At 42.7% G+C, this 21100-nt stretch overlaps 1 protein-coding gene across 1 annotated transcript; it reads left to right on the top strand.

Annotated features, from left to right (window-relative positions):
- The first annotated feature begins 1208 nt into the window (after positions 1-1208).
- LOC104944466 (forkhead box protein N3-like) lies at positions 1209-15949 on the top strand. Its single transcript, XM_010770000.1, has 3 exons — positions 1209-1335; positions 10060-10168; positions 11597-15949. The coding sequence occupies exons 1-3, from the start codon at positions 1209-1211 to the stop codon at positions 12135-12137; spliced, it is 777 nt and encodes a 258-aa protein (XP_010768302.1). The 3' UTR covers positions 12138-15949.
- Positions 15950-21100: the final 5151 nt, after the last annotated feature.

Genomic DNA, 21100 nt, shown 5'->3' with positions numbered 1-21100 from the left:
GGAGGAGGAGGAGGGAGGAGAGAGTGAGAAAAAGGAGAGGGGGGGGTGGGGTGGTAGGGAAAACAGACAGGCTGTTAGCGCAGGAAAAATATGTTATCGCCGTGGCAACCCAATGTGGCAACTCTCCATGGCAACAGCAGGTGGCTCAGGGCTGAAATGTGCGTTCGCTGCATGTCTGTGTGTGTGTGTGTGTGTGTGTGTGTGTGTGTGTGTGTGTGTGTGTGTGTGTGTGTGTGTGTGTGTGTGTGTGTGTGTGTGTGTGTGTGTGTGTGTGTGTGACAGAGTGTGTGACAGAGTGTGTGTGTGTGTGTGAGAGTGACAGAGTGTGTGTGTCCATCTCTCCCCTTGCATCTGGTGAGGTGAGAGCCACATCACAAGTGCAGACGTCCAAATCCTCTCATTCAGCAGCTTAGCCCAACATAAAACAGGACTCGCATTACAAAGGGAACTCTCCTGATGAGTGGGAACGAGTGGGCTGCTTTTTTTTTCTCAGAGTTCACAGCGTCCCCAGGTGTTCCCTCTCCTGTTTGTCTGCTTTGCACGTGTTTGTGTGTGTGTACATACGACCAAGAGTTGTCAGACACACAATGATTTGAGAACAGCCTGTGAGAAAAAGAGAGGAGCAGTCAGACGTGTTGTCTAATGTGGAGCTAAAGACCACTCAACCTGGAAAAACTCTTACACCCCCCTATTTCTCTCTTCCTCCTTTCCTCTATCCCTCCATCTTCCTCCTTTTAAAAATAATGGATCCACCAGCAGAACTGTATCCATTGTCTTCTCGCGTGTGTGTGCGCTCGTATGAGTGAAGATGCCTCCGTGAGAAATGCCATCATTACCTCCCTCATTAGTGGTGCAATGATCACCTAAAGTGAGTGCGTGTTCCTCGGCGTGTGTGTCTGTCTCAAACTCGCGACACGAGTGTTAAATGTGTGTGCGTTTTACAAGAGGTTTTTTTTCATTCTGTGTTCATGTGTGTGAATGGACTAGTGGCGGGCGGTGGGGGTTTGTCATGAGAAATTACCCCCATGGACTACAGCGGCGAGGCTGTAATTCTCCGAGGTAATCACAGGGAATAATGGCAACAGTGGGACACCCGGGAATCTAATCACTATAATCAGAAGCACTGGCTTATGGGCTCAAATTCCTGCCTTGCTATCTGCCTCGTGATGAAGCCCGCCGGGCTGCTTTGACTGCTGCAACATGATCAAATGGTTGACCAGTTTTATCTTTTTCTCTCCCCTCCCTGCCCTCCTTATCCCTTCTTCTTCTTTTCTAGTCCTCCATTGTGGTCGGGAAGTCCCCTCTTCAGAAAGAACGGAGGAGTTCTCCTACAAGGTACGGTTTCACCTCAAGTCTTGTACTGTACGTGTGTGTGTGTGATCTCCTGCCTCTTCTGTTTTCTTTCTTTCTCTCTCTGTCTGTCTCACCCTCTTCCTCCCTCCCTTCCCTTCCACTCTCTACGGATATGCCAACTCTAATCATCTCAATTCCAAATCCCTCTTTTTAGAAGCGCACCTTGAGAATACCGAGTGCTGAGTTCTGACACTTGGCTCGGCGCCAGAGGAGGAGAGCTTTTTTTCCGACTGAGGCGTGTTTGAAAGTTAAAAAGGAGTGATGGAGACACAGCAAGCGAGAGAAAGAAAAGAAAGGGGGAGAACACTGATTCAAATCAGGCAATCCCCTTGCCTCCTTTCCTCATTCAACACTTTTACTCCTGTACGCCTCCTTCTCCCTGTATTTCCCATTATTCTTCTCCTCCCCCACCCCCCCTGCCTCCTCCCTGGTGGCTGGACGGCAGTTTAAATGGACATTCAATCCCAATCAGGGAGCACTCCAGGAGCTCACTGGGCTGCCGACTTCTAAATGGAGGGGGAAATGGATACATTAGGCGTCTGCGGCGCGCCCTCCATCGCAGCTGATAATGGTGTAGTAATGGTCAAGGAGCCGAGGATAGTGAGGAGTGTCTGGAAACCTGGACTCCCTCTAGACGATGTGAGAGTGATGCGTCTGAGCGGGACAGAGAGAAAGATAGACGGAGGGAGAGCACGGGGAAAACTTTTTTAAACGTGTTTTTGAAAGGGTGCGAAATGGCCGGGCGTGACATTCATAGGCAGCGAGGGGAAAGAAAGAAAGTTGTGTCAGACAGCCAGAGGCAAAGACAAGGAAAAAGATGAGGGAGGTGGGGGGCTGTCAGGAAGAGTTCGGAGCTGTTAGTGCATCCGTTATTACTTCCATCTCCCGTTCCCAGAGCTCTCAGAGCCGGGGTGGGTGAGATGTGCCTCTCCCTGTGGCCTGGCAGCTGCGTCCTTAATCCTTACCATCCGCCCAGAGTTCATCATTCAGGAACTCTAAATTATACAGGATCTCTCCCAAGTGTTTCTCTTGTATTTAAGTACCTGCTGTAATTTAAAAGAGAAACCCTATGCGTTCATTTAGAAGCTTTATTAACCTGTCAACTGCAGAGGTGGGCTGTTTCCAAGTTAATAGAAACATTTGTCTAAATGTTTGATTGCAGCATATCGGCACAGCACAACCGCTTTGAGTTCCTGCTTCTCTTGAGTCACATTTGAAAATGATACTCCTTTTAAAACTAACAGAACAGGAAAGTCTGAATATTTTACTCGGACTGCAGACAAGGTTGGGCTTTTGTGCTTTTAGATTTTGCAGCTAGATAGCTGTAGTTAATGTATTGTTAATACAAATCAGACCTTACAACAAATGTTGTTAATGGGCAGTTTTGAGAAGTACATTTGAAGGTACTTACTAGAGTATTTCAGTATGCTCCTTTATGCATTTTACCCATCATCTATTCTACTACACTGTTATGAATTGATCTTGTAAGGAACATATTACTATCCAATGCCTCAACGAGAGCAAGACAGAGGTCATCTTTTTTGGACCCCAACCTCCAGCCTCTCCGGTTGATATTCTGGGCTCTCTCAATGAAAACATCCTCCTCTCTGTCACGAACCTTGGAGTGACCTTCAATAGGACTTTTAAATGTTCACAAGCTGGTCAGCACCGTAGTCAAAGCCTGCTTTTTTTTAAATAAGACTATTGGCCAAGACCAAGTCATTTTTATCTTTTAAAGACCTGGAAAGGGTTATTAACGCCTTTATTACCTCGAGACTGGATTACTGCAATGCTCTGTATGTGGGTATGGACCAGGCCTCAATAGACGCCTGCAGCTAGTCCAAACCGCAGCTGCACATCTTCTGACTAGCCACAAAAAGCGTGACCACATCACCCCATTTCTGGCCTCACTGCACTGGCTTCCAATTCGGTTCAGAATTGATTTTAAACTCCTTTTATTTGTTTTCAAAGCCCTAAATGGGCTGTCTCTATATAGCCGTACTCCTCCATCGCCACACCCCACCCAGAGCCTTAAGATCTGTTGGCCAGCTGCTGCTGGTAGTGCCCCAGACCAGGCTCAAAACCCAAGGGCACCGAGCCTTCGCAGCAGCTGGCCCTAGGCTCTGGAACAGTCTGCCCCTCCATGTGAGGTCGGCCCAGACCCTAGGGGTTTTAAATCTACTCTTAAAACACACTTCTTCTCCCTCGCCATCTAGTCAGAGCGGAGTATGACACCTGACTATTCCCTGTGTTTTTGTTTTTTATATTTCTGTTGTAAATGATTGTCTTTTATTGTGATAGTAGTAAAGTGTTTTTATTACACTTTGGCTCGACAAAAATCGCTTTTAAATGTGCTTTATAAATAAAACTTGATTTGATTTGATACAATCAATTTCTCTACAAAAAGTCAAACTTCCCACAAGTTTTAAAATGTTACCTAAAGCAGCTACAGTAGAAAACTGCTTGGATGTTAATGCATCAGTAACAACAATCCAGTATTATACCTATGGCACAATTCATTTCACAATCAATCAAAGTTTTATCGCATTATGGATTAGTGCAAAATGCAGTTTGCACACTACACTGAAATAACTATTGCATTGACTTTAATTAAACGTCAACATATTCCACTTGCTTGTATTAGGTTAGTTGAAAGCAAAATATTAAGTTGAACCTTATATTGTTTTATTTAAACTTAATATTATTGCTTTCAACGGACCTAATACAAGTATGTGGAACCTGTTGGCATAATGCAGTTAATTAAAGTTAACGTTTCGGTTAAGGCAAAATATGTGAAAATATTTGAATCACGTATTGAGGTGCTTTCGGCCTACAAACGATCCTCTTAGAAAATTCACTTTTTATCAATCACTTTTTAAATGATAATGTCAATTATGTTTCAAATAGATTATTCAAATCATATCGCAAATGCAGTCAATATCAATACATATAATCACAATTAGTCATTTTTCCAAGCTGTGCAACCCCCATTTAAACCATAACATGTAGGAAAGTACAGAGTCTAAATGAACTGAAATACCTACAAGAACCTTATATCTGTATTCAAGTACAGTGCTACAGTTACTGGCAGATGAAAACACATCGTGACGAGAAAACTCAACTTCACAGGTAAAATCATTGGAGTTCCCTTTTAGATTTTCCAGGCACATTTGAGATTTCAAAGGAGCCCAAATCAACTCAGCTCAAACAGGAGGTCAAAGATTAGATTTGTTTAAAAAGGTTTAGGGACATAGACTCAGAAATCATATGAAAGTGTTCCATAAATACTGGAAAATGGCATCAATAGAAAAAAAGAAGTTAACCAGTTGTGATGTAGTAGCAGGTTTCCTGCTGGCAGTGGTGGTCAGTAACTACGTACATTTACTCTGGTACTGAAATAACATTTACAGCTACTGAGCATATTAATTTCCTATTTCTTTATACGTCTAGTGCACTTTAATTTACACTACTAATATTTAGAATAATGATACAAAATATAATCAACAACGAGTGTTTCTCTGTTTGCAAAATACTTCACTCTGGTCAATGCAACATAAAGTGAGGAAAAGAGACATCAGCGTATATATATATATTTTAGCTAAATCTAAACGGAGCGGATTAGAGGCGGGGATTCGTTGTAGATCACTGACAGATAAAAAAAAATATCATACTCGGATTCAGTCCATTTTGGCTTCATGTGCCACTGAGCAACTTCATTTGAATGAACGAGGCCCCCCTCCAATTAGTCCCTATATACAATACATGCATAGTTCAGCCTTATATGACCCATGTTTGTAACCCTGTTAAAAAGGTGTATTACGTTTACCATACCATTACCATTCCCATAAATCATTGCACATGTCAGTCAGCCTGCCTCTTAGACACTCAGCTGGAGTGTCAAAATTGATGAGCCAGTTAGCCCTCCAGCTAATCTGCAGCCAGTCAGTCGGTCACCATAAGTATGCATCCTGCCCTCAGACTGTACTCTGTTCAACACGGCAAATGAACAGGTGGGTGGGGGGGATGAGGGGGGTGTTTCACTGAGAGAGAGGCCACTTGTGTCTCTCTGCTGGGAGTGACCTTTGAACTTTTGGACCGAGTGTGTTTGTGTGCCTGTCTGCTCCGCTCCTCTGCCGGCCGGAGAGGAGACTGCAGCCTGCAGGGCCATGTGGAACTCATTTAACAGGAGAGCAGAGAGGGGGGGGGGTTCTGAGGAAAACAGGCAGACGAAGACGTAGGAAGCAGACAGAAAGGCAGAGCAACTGACCAGACATGGGAAAACAACCTAGAGGATATTTTCTCTCCAGGAAACAAAAAGACGGAGAAGCGGACAGACACCGCTCCTCTTCTGTATTTAAATTCCCTTCCCTCAGTGCGCCCCGCTTTCAGAGCCGAATGTTGTTGTTTTTCCTTGCTTTCAGCTTGTAAAATGTTTAGCTCAATCTCAGTGAGTGAGGTCGGTCTTTGGCAGCGCTGCCATGCTACCCCGCCACGCCCCCCACATTTAGTTTGTCACCTCATCTCCTTAGCATGTGTCCCGGGCTTTTCACCTGCGGGGCCCGGCGTGCATGGCTCAGTGGGAAAGATGAGTCACCACTGTACATGGGATGGAAGCGAGGTGGATGGAGGAAGGGGAGGAAATCAACAGGAGGGGACGGAATTAGAAAGACAAAGAGAAGGGCTTTGCTGAGAAAAATCCAACGTGAGGAGGTGGAGATATAAAACACGCACATAAGAGGAGGTGTGTGTGTGTGTGTGTGTGTGTGTGTGTGTGTGTGTGTGTGTGTGTGTGTGTGTGTGTGTGTGTGTGTGTGTGTGTGTGTGTGGTAAACAGTGGCGCTCAGGAGTGTGTCGCTGAGATATGAGAGGCCATGTCAAACAGAGCTCGGTATTTCCTTTCCCCCTTTTCTTTTCTCTCTGCTTCTCTCTATCACTTTCTCTGCTGATGCATGATCTACTACTCTGTGGCATGTGGAAGGGGAGCCGTTGCTATGGCAACCCAAAGCCTGACTGGAGCGAGATGGGGAAGCAGGGGCGGGAGGCACATCAACCCGGGGAGACCTAATGCACTGCCCACACACATACACACACACACACGGCCATGCAGCGAGTTATCAAGATTACAAAAGAGACTCTGTGCAGGGACCTACTTATAAGGTTATGGAGAGCAGAGCTGGAGATATCAGGGGCCGGGCCGCACTAACTGGAGTCAATAAGATTACTGTGGACACAGCCGGCCAGGGGAAAGGCTACAGCAACACACCGACTATAACAAACGACAAACACAACCGTCATATCTCATCCGCTCCGTTGAAAGAAATACACGTTGTGGGAGTGTTTTCCGGGGGGCCTCGCGGGACAACTTGTATGTTTTAATGAGCTTGCGTTTCCTGGGGTGAATTACATTTATCCTCGTAACATCAATCATGAATAGAGTGGTACATAAATGATTTCCCTCATCTCAAAGTGCATTTTTTTTTCCAACAGGTTTTTGGTTTATCTACCTGTAAAAAATGTCCGTCGGTAATATAGGCACTTTTTTAAAGATGAAAAATGTCAGTAAACAGACCTTTTTCTTAATGTCTGAAGCTTCTATATGTCACACAAAGGTGGTTGCGAACAAGTGACTAAATAAGACTACTAAATATCATCATGTCAAACGTTAGCCGCCGTTAGCTTAGCAGTGTTGCAAAGTGATGCAACTGTGATGTATATTGTTTTTAGCCAAACGTTCACTTTTTACTTCCAGCATTTACGCTTCAACTGTTATACAAATATTTGAATATGGGGCGATTATCCTTCTGGACAAATTTGTCAATATCATCAACTTGTGTTTGCCATATATCTTATTTTATGCTATATTCCAAAACCCAAGGGAAAAATCCCCTTTGTTTTTTGTCAAAGGAGCCCTTGCGATGCCAACTTCCGGGGCCACCTAAAACATACATCATCACTGCACCACTTTTTTTACTGAGATTTATAAAAATAGAACTCAAGCTACAGTTTATTCAGCTATAGTTAAATATTGCTTCTGCTGCAGAATAAGAAAACAGCAGGTCGTCATGTGCAAAATGCAAACTGACCCCGAGATGAAAATGACAGCTGTTTTACTGAGCTGGGATGGCGGTGGTGGTGAGTGGCCGACCCTGAGTAATGAGAGCTTTTGGCTCAGATGAACACACGCACTCTCCTTTTCACCTCTCTTCTCCTCTGCAACACAGACAATAAAGATATAGATATAGATGTACAGCTGTTGCAGAGTTGAAAGCATCAACATAGATGTCCCTTCTGGAGCTTAACAGTCCATTCAGTATTTTTTTTATTTGTCAGGGAGTAGGAAACCATAGTCATGACTTTGACCTTGATGGAAAATATAAAGCTGAATAAGAAAAAGCTATTATCTGATGGTGGTTAAAAGGGTTATTCTTTTTTTAATACTGAGACAGTTCTGAACCAGAAAGATGTTCCACTGTCATCAGAAATCCCCCTGGACACAATGGAAGGTTAAATTAATTCCATGTCAAGTTGATTTTAAATCTTTATGGCATCACAAGTTGAATTCTTAAAATGTTCGTTATTCACACTGGTCTACTCATAATCCTTATTCATTATGAAATAGTGAAAACATACAAATGTTAAAAAAAATGTATGACATTTTGGAAAATAAGTTTATTCACTAGCATGCTGAGAGTTGGATGAGAAGATTGACACCACTCATGCCATGACTATAAAGCACAGCAGCCTGTTAGCTTAGCTTAGCATAAGGATGGGAGTCTGTGGAAACTATCCTGGCTTTTTCCAAATATATCAAAATGATATATCCAGGCACACTAAGAGCTTACTAATAAACACATTATATCTTGTTTGTTTAATCTGTGAAAAACGTATAGAAGTGACACATCCACCTTTTCCTGTTTTATGCTAAGCTAGCTGGCTGCTACCTCTAGCTTGTTGTTTAGCATACACACACAAGAGTGGTATCTATCTTCTCGCCGTAGCCAGTAAGTCGATCTATTCCTTATGTGCAGATGTATTAAAAATCCAAACTGAAATGTCACTACAGTATGCAGAATACATTGACAGGGACTACAGCTGTAAATCCTGCGTCTACCAGCTGTCAGATTGGATTAGGAGTGTTGCTGCACTGCGATCTTCAGGTCTCCCCACAGATTTTCAAATGGCTTCAAGTCCAGGCTTTGGGTGGGGATACTCGAGGACATTCAGGGATTTGTTCCAAAGCCAGTCCATTATCCTGGATGTGTGCTTCGGGGTGTTGTGTTGCTGGAAGGCTAATCCCAGTTCGCTGCATTTTTCTTCGAGGGCCTGTCTACTCGGCTGTGTTTTATATGATGGAGCCAAAGTCGTGCTGTGCAGCGTAGTGACACCAGGTGATAAGCAGTATGTGTTTTTTCCCGGTTGAAATTTCAGACCCGGGGACTCAATTTCTGTCTCATTAGATCAGAGAAAGCACTATTTGGTAAACTCCAGGTGGGTTGCCATATGCTTGTTCATTCAGCAGAGTGAAATGGCTCTTAGATGGAGTACTGGAGAGTTGTCCTTCTGGTAGATTCTCTAGTTTCCTTGACAATTTGTTACCAAGGCCATTGGACCATTTATTCTCCTTTTTGCTCCCTGACCAAGGCCCTTTCTGCCTGGTAAGTGTTGACCAGATGGACAATTTCTGAAAACGTCTTAATGATGGAGCCCACTGTGCTCCTGGGAAATGTTTCTGTCACAAATCTATGTCTCAACGAAACAGTCCGTTCATTACTTTTTTCTGTCATTCTTAGTAAGCTGTCGGACAGATTTATACAGATGCATTTCCAATTCATATCTTGTTCACCTTCAAGTCAGCGTCATTGATAGAGGTAAAATGAAATGGTGTACCTAATTAGGGCTGAAACTATTATTTGACTGGAAATGAATAGCCGGCAAGAATTGTAATAATTAATTACCCGTTTCAGTCATCTTTTTTCAGGAAAAATGCCCCCATTTCTCTGGCCTCTCAATGTTATTAAACTAAACATTTTGGGGTTTTGATTGATGATTTTGGGCTCCTTAGACTTTACTTTGTTCTGACAATCTTAATCTCAGGTTTAATTTAGGTTAACAATTCTTAAACATATCGTCCTTATTGATTGTAATGTTGTGTTTTTTGCCTATTCAAATCGCATCGTATTGAAATCGAGAAAATAATAAACAGTGGAAAAGTGGAAAGAATCTTACTCAAATACTAATAATAAAGGTATACATTTTGAATTTGGAGTATTGTATGTGGCTCACTAAAAAAATGTCATTGTATGCGTTTTATCCAAGTTTCAAAGACAAATGTGTAATTTCTTGCACATTTTCAAAGGTGCGGCATTGCCCTTTAACTTCTCGCTGCCTGCTGCTCAGTCCACAGCCTCAGACAGGCCGGATTCAGCCGAGCCCAGCGGTCGTTGGTAATTGAATGATTCGCAGCGGCCTTAACTCATTTATGACGCTTTCCCGCTCAATTTAACCTTGCCTTGCTCATCAATATTGCCCTGTTGGCCTCCTCAGACAGCCAGTGAAGTCTCATTGAGCTGCTCCCGGAGTCTAGGTCCGATCGGGTCTTGAAGAATCTTTCCTTCCTACTTTGAAACTGATGTTTGTGTTGCATGTGATTTGTGGTTTTATCTGTGTGTATAACTTCTAACAAGTGCTTTTTTCTCTCTCTTTTAGTTCCCCGTGGTGTGATTCAAAATGGCGCCCGTATCCGTAGCCAGGCATTCTTTCCTGTGATAAGACCCCTACCTGTAAGCCCTGTGGGGAGCAGAACCTCAGCCATAAGGTGGGTTTACTTTTCTCCTGTTTACTGTATTATCAGAGGTGGAAAAAGTACTCAGATCCTCTACTTGATTAAACATACTGCAGCACCTCTTTTCACCCTCTGTCTGAAACCAGAGCCCAGTCTGCTCTGATTGGTTAGCTAGCCGGCTGTGTTGTGATTTGTCAAACGCTTAGAGCTGTCCCGCCCCTTAGCCTACCACTTAAATTGGTTTTGAGTGCTAACCATTAGAAGCACAGGTGTTACGTAGTGATGTCATTATGTTACGGAAGTAAACAAAGGAGTCAAATGGAGGCTTCTCAGGCAGGGGGGAGGAGTGTGTGGGTGAGAAACTCCCTCTGGAGGGAACTTTAGGATTTTAGCCTTAACCATTTACAACTACACAAACCTATATAACACACTACAGTAGAAAAGTATAATAGGGCCCCTTTAAAGTGTTCCGTCAAATACAGACACACCCACAAGCTCACACAAAGTAGCCCTCAAATAAACACAAATATGCACGCGTACACAAAACAGACCTCGCACCAAAAACTTTCCACGGATAGTTTACATAATTATATCTTTATTATGTCCAAAAGTCAGAGGCATTCACACGCTCCTGGATGTTCCAGACAATTCATCCAGGTGTGTTTATATAACGGTCTCACACAAACACACAAAAACACACACAAACAGGTTTATTAGAGGGAGAGGACTCATGATTCAAAGAACATTCGGAGCGTGCTTGGACATGCACATCCATCATAGCAGCACAAGAGTGTGATGGCCTGCACCGCACAATGAATTAAACATAGCCAAAGTCTCACTAAAGGTATGCAGTGAATATTTGATCACTGTAAGGGGTGCATGCTTTTCTTATAAGATATTAATATGCTAACTCTTATTCTGAGGGTGGGGGGAAATGTCCAGGGGTACAGGGCAGGCTGCAGAAGCTCCTTTTAGATGTATCGCTTGTCAGAGAACACCCCTGTCCTTTAACTCCGTACAGAGAAAAGTGTCTCCTGACTACAGGAGCAACAACATGTGTTGCACTGTAATGCGGCGGCTGATGCAAAGCGCATAGCGGTTAAACGGCTGCAGAATTCTCATCCTCACTTCAAAAGCTTCTTTATGTGCTCAGCATGTTTCAGCACCTCAGGGAGCATGCTCAAAATGCACAGTGTCATGAGGAAAATGCATAGGTGGCAATCTGAGAATGAGTCATTTCACCAAAAAGAAAAAAAAGGGTAGGCTGACTCTTTTTTTCGTAGGTTTGAATCTGACCTGAAAAATATGCACAATTAGGCCCTAGGGGGCTATTTGAGTTTGATAGATTATCACATGGATTCTTTTTGCTTTGCAGCCAAATGCAGAGCCTCGGTGGAGTGGGGGGGTGCAGCGGGCCACCTGGCTGGCAGTAACACTTTCTCCTGTCCTTGCCTCATACAGATCATCCCTGGGAGATTATCTAAGCCGAGGACAGGACAGCCCGTCCCGCTACTCCCCGCCACTCTGCAGCGAGGACCTCCAGGACGACCACACTTACAGCACCGCCAAATCCCCCAGCAGGCTTTGCTCCCCTTCCTCCGGGATGGACGACGACGACGACATCATCGCAGTGGAGATCCAATCGGACGTCAAACCCGAGCCCCGGGAGATCTCGCTGGATTCTCAAATCACCTCCGCCGCTGCTAACTACATTTCCCAGCAGTCCCTGCGCGGACAGAGACGTAGCTCGGGGCCGGGCGCTGGGACTCTGGCAGGGAGCAGTTTGTGGACCAAAAACCGAGCGAGGGGCATTAGCGACACGCTGCCCCTGAAGAAGCGGCGCGCGGCGGCGGTGGAGAAGCCGCCGGAGAGCGACGACGAGGAGATGAAGGAGGCGGCAGGGTCTCTGCTCCACCTGGCGGGGGTTCGAGCCTGCCTCAACAACATCACAAACCGCACCGCCAAGGGCCAGAAGGAGCAGAAAGAGGCCCTGAGAAACTAACACACACGTAGTCACGCAAAATGGACGCTACACACACACACACACACACACACACACACACACACACACACACACACACACACACACACACACACACACACACACACACACACACACACACACACACACACAAATAGGTCAACAGGTAACTACAGCATTAGTCTCTACGGACACGTCTCATCTCCCTCTATCTATCTGCAGGGCATTAGGTGAATCCTACTTATTTGTGGCAATATCAAAAATCTATGTTTTCCTACATGTTCAGCAACACTAACATCGATGGGTATTTCTCATGTGTCTCTGTTGTTTTCGTTGTTTAAAAAGGGGATGAAAGCCATAAAAAAACACAACAACGCATGTTTTGTCACTAATTTGGACGACGCGACAAAACCAAATCACATTGAGGAGCGCGCAGTGCACGAACACAAAGGATGGCTGTTTGTCTTACCTGTTTGTTTCTATGTGAATCTGTAGCAATTTCGCAGTGATGCCAGGAAAAAAAATACGACGGCAGCGGAGCCTTTTTCAAAAACGAGACTTGGCGCTCTTCCCCGGGACGCTCGCTCGCTCGCACTTCTCCGACATCCACGAGCACAAATGTGAGACTGTGCCAAAGATAAAGCAACCAGGTTGCTTCATGTAGCCGATTACGACAGCTGACAAAAAATGAAAAAATATAAAGAAGGCATAGCGGTAAAGAAGAGCTAAGGGAGGACGACCTCAAGCGTCAAAAATAATTGTAAAACCCAATGTGATATATATTCATGCACTTAAGATTATTTAACACCACTTATAATAGAAGCATCATGGGGTTTATTTCAAGAGCACTCATAGTATTTAAGAATAGATATTTTAAAATGAAAAAAAATTGTCATGTTTATCACCATAGAGATGGATAGTGTGCCGGGTCTGAGGCAATATCTCCTTCATTTTGTTGTTGTTGTTGTTGCATAATGTAAAACGTCCCTGAATCTTCCCCAGTACTTCTGTCCATAGACGTAGACACTTGGTATAGATATGGTAGCTACCAGTTAGCTACAACCACCTTCCTATTCATTTGACAATGTCAAATTAACTATATACATGAACTGTGGGTTTTTAGATTTCTGTTTGTGTCTGTTTACCCTCACTCTTCCTCATAAAGATATAAGCAATTTGTCCCACGCGGGCAACTCTGTAAAAAGGTTAGAAAATATTTTATTTTTTTCCTTTCTTAATTGAAGCAATTTGACCTGCAGGACTTTCTCAGTTATATTGCATGGGTGCTTGTAAATAAGATAAAAAGCAAATCTTTTTTATTCAAAGATCATGTAAGATAAACAATGTATTTAGCATGAAGCATGACTTATTTTCATATAAACCTTGATCCTAGAGGAAAGAAAAAAAGTTTTGCCGCCAATTCTTATACCCGTGATTATAATGGATTTATTTTGTTTGTTTTTTTGTTTAGTTTGAATCTTTTTGGGTTCTATTTTTCCTCTGAGCGGGCTTTCAAAGACACGTCTTCAGGGAGGAGCGGGGGGGATCACTCTGCACCTCTCGGGCTTTGGGTTCAGGCTCTGTAGGCCAGCTGGATCACCTCTTAGGGGTGGGCTTCCGTCTTCTTCTGCCTGTACAGTGATTTTTAGGTGTTCAATGTTAACCCCAGTGTTATTTCAGAACACATCTGTAGAGTGTGTGAGTTTGTTTGTGTGCCCAGGAACACACACACCCTTTAACATTGTGCCTGCCTGCCTGCCTGCCCTCAGTACCTCTGTCGTCATGTCCCCCCCGACATGTCAGAACGTTTCACGTCTTTATTTATAACAGTATTGTTTACTTTTTCTCTCCTGTGTGTAAATGTACATGTGTCCTTATTTTCCCATCGGCATAGTCAGTGTAAATGTTTGGATCGGACGGGCATGGGAAACTTTGAAAGAACCTCATATCTCCAAACATAGGTGTTGAAAAGAAAGAGGAATGTAGGAGATGGCATCGTTTTTTAAATTTACAAACAGTATTATACCCTTTGATTAAAGGAATCACTTGTGGATGTCAACCTTGTATACATATTTATCTCAAGAGCTCTGTCTGGAGGTGTTCATTTAAATATATTTTGCCAATCTACAAGACAATATCATGGAAATCCACAAGGGTCAGTTGGGGGCTTTGACATTTTTGCATCAGAAGTGATATAAATACCACACTGCCATAGAGTGGTGCGGTGATGACGTATTTCTGTAGGCCGACAGGGAAGTTAGCATAGCTAGGGCTCCCTCGACAAAAAAACAATAGGATTTTTCCATTGGATTGTGGAATATTGCAGAAAATAAGATCTGTGGCAAACACACATTTATGAAATGTATAATTTTTGTTGAGCAGTATTATCTCTACAAATTAACACCCCTTTAATGATTTTTAGAGCGTAAATTAACTAAAATGCCAACGTTATGCTATAAAGAAAACTACATTACGCTCGCATGACTTTACTTCACTACAGCCAAGCTAACGGCGGCTAACGTTCGACCTGATGACGATTTGTAGTTTTTTGTTTTAAAGAAATCGCAATTTTTACGACACCAGTGGGGTTTTTTCTGACTTATTTTATGTCGTAAAACACAACCTGAAAATCTCTTAAGCTTGTGTTCACCACAGATCTTATTTTAGGCATCCAAAAACACGTTCAAAAAGACGTTGACTTCCAGACGAGGGAATCAAAAATGCGAACTCAATCCTGGGTTTAAGGATTCATTCCTGCACCACTCTATTATTCCACAAACAGTAATGCATAAAGTATTGAATGCCCTCCACTTGCAGCTTTTCAGGATAAAATCATGCTGGGTTTGGTTGTAGCAGTAGTCACAAGTTTTATTTTGTTTTCTTTGTCGAGTGATAGTCAGCGAGCCAAGCAGGCAAACAAATGCATGTCCCACCCTCCGGTACAGTCTTTTGCCACCTGTAGCATGCATCACTGGCTTCGCATTTGTATGGTATCCATGCCGACATATTAAAAAAAAAAGGCTAAAAGGAGACACTGTCTTGTTGTGTGCCATCCGTCTCTCATCTGATATCTGTCATAGAGTGCTCCCGCGGCCCAGGTCAAGCACTATGCTGTATTTGTGGCAACAATCCACTGTTGTGGTGACTAATAACGTGTTCAGCTGGCAAGAGGCATGTCGAAGGGGAACACAATCCACATTTTTTCCCTCTGACTCACTCGGTGACATGCAGGAGGGATGAACTCCTGACCTTTGAGTCCTGCAAAAACACACAAATATAGGCTACTATTAAAGCAAAGGAAATATACTTCACTGCCTAAAAAGCCCCTTAAAACAAGTGTTAGTTTCAAACCTGCCAAACATACAAATAAAACGCCTCTTAAAATATACAGTTGCCATTTTCTTTTGTTATGCGCGTTTTCATGTTCTGTTTTGTTTTTCTCTCTCTGACAAAATTATCTACAATACTGCCATTTTTTTTTTAGTGACTGTCTGAGTATTGGAAAGCCATAGGTTAGAGATGTCAAAATGCAAAACTGTTATTGATCTGTGAGATGTGATGCAGAGTGCTCCCGGGTGTAGTTGTTTTTTTTTGTTTTTTGTTCAGTTAATGTTCAATTCTCTCCCTATTGTGCAATCATATTGCCAAAGAATGATTTCAAGACCTATTTCATCACTACATGTAAATATCAACGTTGTCCAATACCGTGGCAAAAAATATATAAATGTTGTTTTATTTTGTTTTCCATTTTCTGAAAAACTGCAATGATGTTTATGTGATGTATTGTCTTCCAGTTGGTTGCAATAATAAAAAATACAAGTTGCAGAAGATTAGTTTGGCTATTCATTTAAAAAAGACACAGATTAAACCATAATTTTAGGTAAATAAAACCCATGTCGACTACTGTGACGCATTTAAAGGAATACTTTACCAACAAAATGACTATATGAATGACATACCTTAAAAACATAAAAAACGTTTTCTCGCAAACCTTCGCTATGAACGAAGAATGAAATAAAAAACAAGCAAATTTCATTAAAATCTTATTAAGGTTTTAGCTGTGTGTTTATGTATGGGCCATATACACCAAGGGAAATTCCTTGTATGTGTAAACCTACTTGGCCATAAAGCTGTTTCTGAATCTGATTGCATGGACATGTAGTGCGCCTTTCTAAGCTTGAGACTTTATCTTTATAAATGTTTTTTATGGTAAGGGTTTATTGAGATTGCATATGTTGGGAGCGTATGGCTGAATAATCCAGATGTATACTGCACGAGTTGTCTCAGAATCTATGAAAGGGGTTATTCATATCGTTTTTCTGTTGTTAAAAGTGGCCTCATTTATATGAATTCATCACAAATTTTGATTCGTTTTTTTTCTTAAGGAAGCATGCGAGAAGAATAAAGTTTACTTCAATAATTCAAGGTGAGTTATTGATGTGCAAACGTTCATTTCATGCGTGTAGTTTTCTTTAATCACTGCAGCACTGGTGGGCACTTCATGTGGGCAAACAAGCAGCAATTTAACCGTTTTTCTCTCAAAGTTCAGAGTTAAATATAGTCAAGGATTACAAGAGAGCATATCACTCTTTCTAACCCCCTCCCTCCCTTTCACCACTCCAACATGCAACACACAATAACCCCCATTTACTGGCTTTGTGAGACTGGAGACTCTTTCATTTGCTCTCAAGACTGACCCCAATCATTAACCTCACATATTCCCATCAACAAGGGTCTTATCATAACCGTGCCTCTTCCGCCAGTTAATTATTCATTTACTTCCTCCAATCATTGAAGTTCAATACTTCTGATTAAAGTCAAACTCCACTTCCCCCCCCCCCCCCCCCCCACCCTTAAGGGAAAGGTGTAAAAGAGTTAAGTGTACCAAAGAGTTCCTCAATGTCTTATCAGCCTGAGTGGTGCCATTTTAAGGGCTGTGTGGCAGTGGAAGCCCATTCATAATTGAAGCCGAGACAGGCTTAATCTGGAGCCAGTGCCTCCCTGTGCAGTGCGCTCCCACCACCAACACAACTGGAGCTAGCAGCTCCTCTGTTGCTATGCAACTACTGCAAAGAAAGAGGGGGGAGAAAAGTGTGCATTCTGTAGATCTTTAGAGGGCATCACACCACTCAGTTACCAAGAGTGAGACTCAAAGAACGGTATGGCGACATAAAGCTGCTTTATCTCTGATCACATGTCACAGTTTGAGAAAAACACTCTTTTCCCCAAAAGATTTATTTTACAAGTGAATCCAAAAGCATATTGTCATCAGTGCGAGAGAGACCTTTAATTTCCCTTCAGTGAAATACATATTAAATCAGTTGTGTGACATTCAATCTTGGAGCAGGAAGTGCTGAGTGGATGGATGCACACAGAGCGCTGCTCCCCCTGGTCTATAGCATCCATATCCACAGAATGACCAGTGAGGCAAGTTTCCATGGAGACAGAAGTGGAGGTAACGTTTTCTTGTCAGCTCTCATTTACTGCAAAGCTTTATTGTTTTGGGGAATGCTCCCCTGCTAGTCAGCACATGTGTGTTTTTGATTAAAACACAAAGAAGCTGTACACATGGCTTATCCCAAACATCATTTCCATCCTCCCTTTTATTGAATTCAAATAGTTGCAAGGTACACAAAGTGAATGGATTGTGTGTGAGTGTGTGTCTTGTGTGTCATGGAATCAGAAGACGAGCTTGTTTTCTTGGAGTTCTGCAACGTGATGTGATTACCCTCTTGTGGCTACAAGATGTTACTACAAGAGAAGAGCTCTGGAAAAGAAACAGAAACAAAGGATTTACATATTCCCTTTTCGAAGAACTGCTGTTGGCTATTACTGAGATCTAATTTCAAATATAACAAACTTAATTGTATAAAAAATTGAATTTATTTGATGGAATAATCCATTTTAAGTGGATCGCAGTATAGTAAAAAAGTATACAATATTCCAATATAGTGGAGTGTAAAAACGTGTACCTTTAAAGAGGTTTTCAGGTTTTATCATTCTTTATGAATAATAGGCTTCAAAAGGGTGAACATTTGACAAATGTATTCTTAAAGGTTTTCACTATGAATTAGTAAGTACAAAAATATTGATTAATTTGTAACTTAATGTAAAACAAAAAAAAGAAGGCAATAGCATAAGAGATAGGGTAAGATTAACTTTAATATTAACAACAACATCCCTTTTTCCCTATCAATATTATATAATGATCCAGGCCTGGCCTGTTAAGTGGCCTGGCCTGCTGGTCTGGCGATTTTTGTTTTGTTTTAATGTATTGTGAACGCAACGCTGCGCAAATGTGGGTTTGCCTCACACAGGTTGACTGTCTGTCTACAATGATGTGGCCTGCCGACATGGTCACTTCCATACCGATCAGGCACGTGCACACATAGACATCATAGTGGGCTTGAGCCCCTGCCCTTTTTCTTCCTCCAGAGAAAGTGCCCTTGTTTTCCCCTTTTTTTATTTTTATGAATATATATCTACTGCTGTTTGCACACAGTTTCCCTTTCCAACAATATATTGATTGAATACAAAATTAAAATATCGGGTCGGGAGATTAGACTGTGAACTTCCGATGCTCTCTCTTTTGAAAGTGAGTGGTGATGAACAAATTACTAGTGCCTCGAGTTTACAGTTAATCAGCTAAAAGACAATAACACATATGGTTAACTAAGGTAGGCTACTAGCTAATGGATAAGTTAGCTCAGCTAGGTTTAGCTAAGACAATTTATCATGGGCATGCAGGCTAATGTACTGTACTTAAGGGGAGACACTTAAAGTGAATACAGTCAAATGTGTATATAATAACGTCATCAGAATCGCCATGATATGCAAATTAGGCGTTAACTAGGCCTATTAAAATGCGCTCATTTGCATACAGTTACCAAGGCATTGCAGGTGAAAAAGTAAAAACAAACAAAAAACATCACCTCACAACTTCCCCAGATAGTTACGGAGCCTACACACGACGGCGTGCGTTGCCGCTTCAACGCTTCTGCCCATTCACTTTGAATGGGGTGACGTCACGATTCGCCGAACTGCATTGTGGGAGCAAAGCGTAGCTTCTCTCGCGGTGCTCGCTGCAAAAGTAGAGCAATGTTCTACTTTTGCCGCCTCGACGGAGGCGTCAGCTAATCGAATCATATGCCAGTACAAGCTCTAGCCAATCAAACCGCTTGCTTGTGTGTCTGGGGCGGGAGATTCATGTGATTGGTTGTTGGTCGAGTTTCAGCCCCCCCCCCCGCCGCCCAAGCGACAACGCACGTCGCCGTGTGTAGGAGCCGTGAGTCAGTGCTTCTCAAATGGGGGTACGCGGACCCATAGGGGTACGTTGGAGTACTGCAGGGGGTATGTGAGATTTATTTTTATGCTAATGGAAAAAACACAAGTAGCCTAATGCATTTAAACAAACTACTAATAGTAGATTAACTTATTCAAAAGTTTACAGTCATTCTGGATAATACAATGGGGGAAATAAACGGGGTGCTCTCTTTTCCTCTCCCTCTCCTGACAGCCTTTCAGTCTCTCATGCAGCTCACTGATCCAGTCATGAGTTACCCAACAGTAAAGAATAAATATATTTATAACTAGTTTAGCTAGTTCCAGAGTGTGTTAGGTCTAACTCTAGTGTATTTTGCTCCGCTTAACGGTCCGTCACAGCGGGGGGAGTAGTGATGTATCGGTCGCGAACGAGCCGATTCTTTTGAACGGCTCTTTGGTACGAACGAGGGAACCGAGTCGTACTTGGTGAGAGCCGGTCTTTTTATCGTTCAATCGTTGGTCCACACTGANGCAACGGAAACGCCGCCATGGCAACACATGTAGTGTAAGGCAGGTGCTGTCGCGCCGTGGAGCCATTTGTTGGGTGAGAGCAAAAGGGGGGGGGGAGACCGTCTCCCCCCCCCCTTTTGCTCTCACCCAACAAATGGCTCCACGGCGCGACAGCACCTGCCTTACACTACATGTGTTGCCATGGCGGCGTTTCCGTTGCCAAGGCAACCCTGTGCATTTAATGTAGTGGGCGAGGGGCTAAACTCGTGGCTCGTTCTGCAAACCCCCCCTCAACGTCTTTTTTTATTTCTCCAATGAGGGGGGTGAGAGAAAGAAATAAAGAAACAGAGGGGGGGAGAGAAAGCTCCTCCCCAAGCCCCTTGAGACACCCTTCCCTCCTTCCCCTCCCCACCCTCCTTCTCATCCAGATGCTGATGGGGTGTGAAGGAATGCACCATGGAGCTGACCTCCTACCCAGCATGCTCTCTTTCTCCCTTCCACACAAACAGCCTTGCATGTGTCATCCACACAGATGTGAGCAACGAAGAGTAGAGGACAAATCTCTCTCTCTCTCTCTCTCTCTCTCTCTCTCTCTCTCTCTCCACTGGTTGAGACGGTCCTTGACACGGTGCAACCACACCATCATTACACTTCATAACATAATATTCTTCAGAGTGAGAGCTCTTCAGAGATATTGTGATAGATTGATCGTACCTTCTGCGGTCAAAGATACGTAAAAAAGGGAAACGGTTCATCTTCCACAGACAGTAAAGAAAATGCTTTGTATTGAAGGTATTTGATGAGGCGTGTTTCTTTGTTTCGCATTACTCATACTTCTTGTAAAGTAAATATAACTATAAATAAAGAGTTAAAAAAAGAAATCTTTCATAGACAGTACATTTGATTTAGTGATGTGTTACATTTATACCCTACTTTACTTAAAATTCAAACTGTAAGACTCAATAATACATGCCTAGTTTTCTACAAATAATTCGTTTTTACCTCAAAGTTTTATGTGATGACCTTTAAAAAGTAAATTGTTACGTTAAAGATTTGAACATTGTGGTTGTTAAATGATTTACCATGAGTATGAATGTTAACTGAATCGTCTATTTTAATGTATGGCACACCGAACAGTATATGAGTTTTCAAAGCGTTCAGTCGTATCCCACGGCCTTCATCCGTTAATCTTTTTGTGTCATACAAAAAGT

Source organism: Notothenia coriiceps, unplaced genomic scaffold, assembly GCF_000735185.1.
Source record: "Notothenia coriiceps isolate Sejong01 unplaced genomic scaffold, NC01 NC01_scaffold00008142, whole genome shotgun sequence".
Taxonomy (NCBI): Eukaryota; Metazoa; Chordata; class Actinopteri; order Perciformes; family Nototheniidae; genus Notothenia; species Notothenia coriiceps.
Note: the sequence above shows the minus strand (reverse complement) of the source record. Positions and strands in the feature narration are given on the sequence as shown.

Bases quoted from the DNA above. Each gene is read 5' to 3' on its own strand.
- LOC104944466 (XM_010770000.1), top strand. From the start codon at position 1,209: ATGGTTGACCAGTTTTATCTTTTTCTCTCCCCTCCCTGCCCTCCTTAT. The intron at 1,336-10,059 runs GTACGGTTTCAC...TCTCTCTTTTAG, and splicing joins CGGAGGAGTTCTCCTACAAG to TTCCCCGTGGTGTGATTCAA. The intron at 10,169-11,596 runs GTGGGTTTACTT...TGCCTCATACAG, and splicing joins AGCAGAACCTCAGCCATAAG to ATCATCCCTGGGAGATTATC.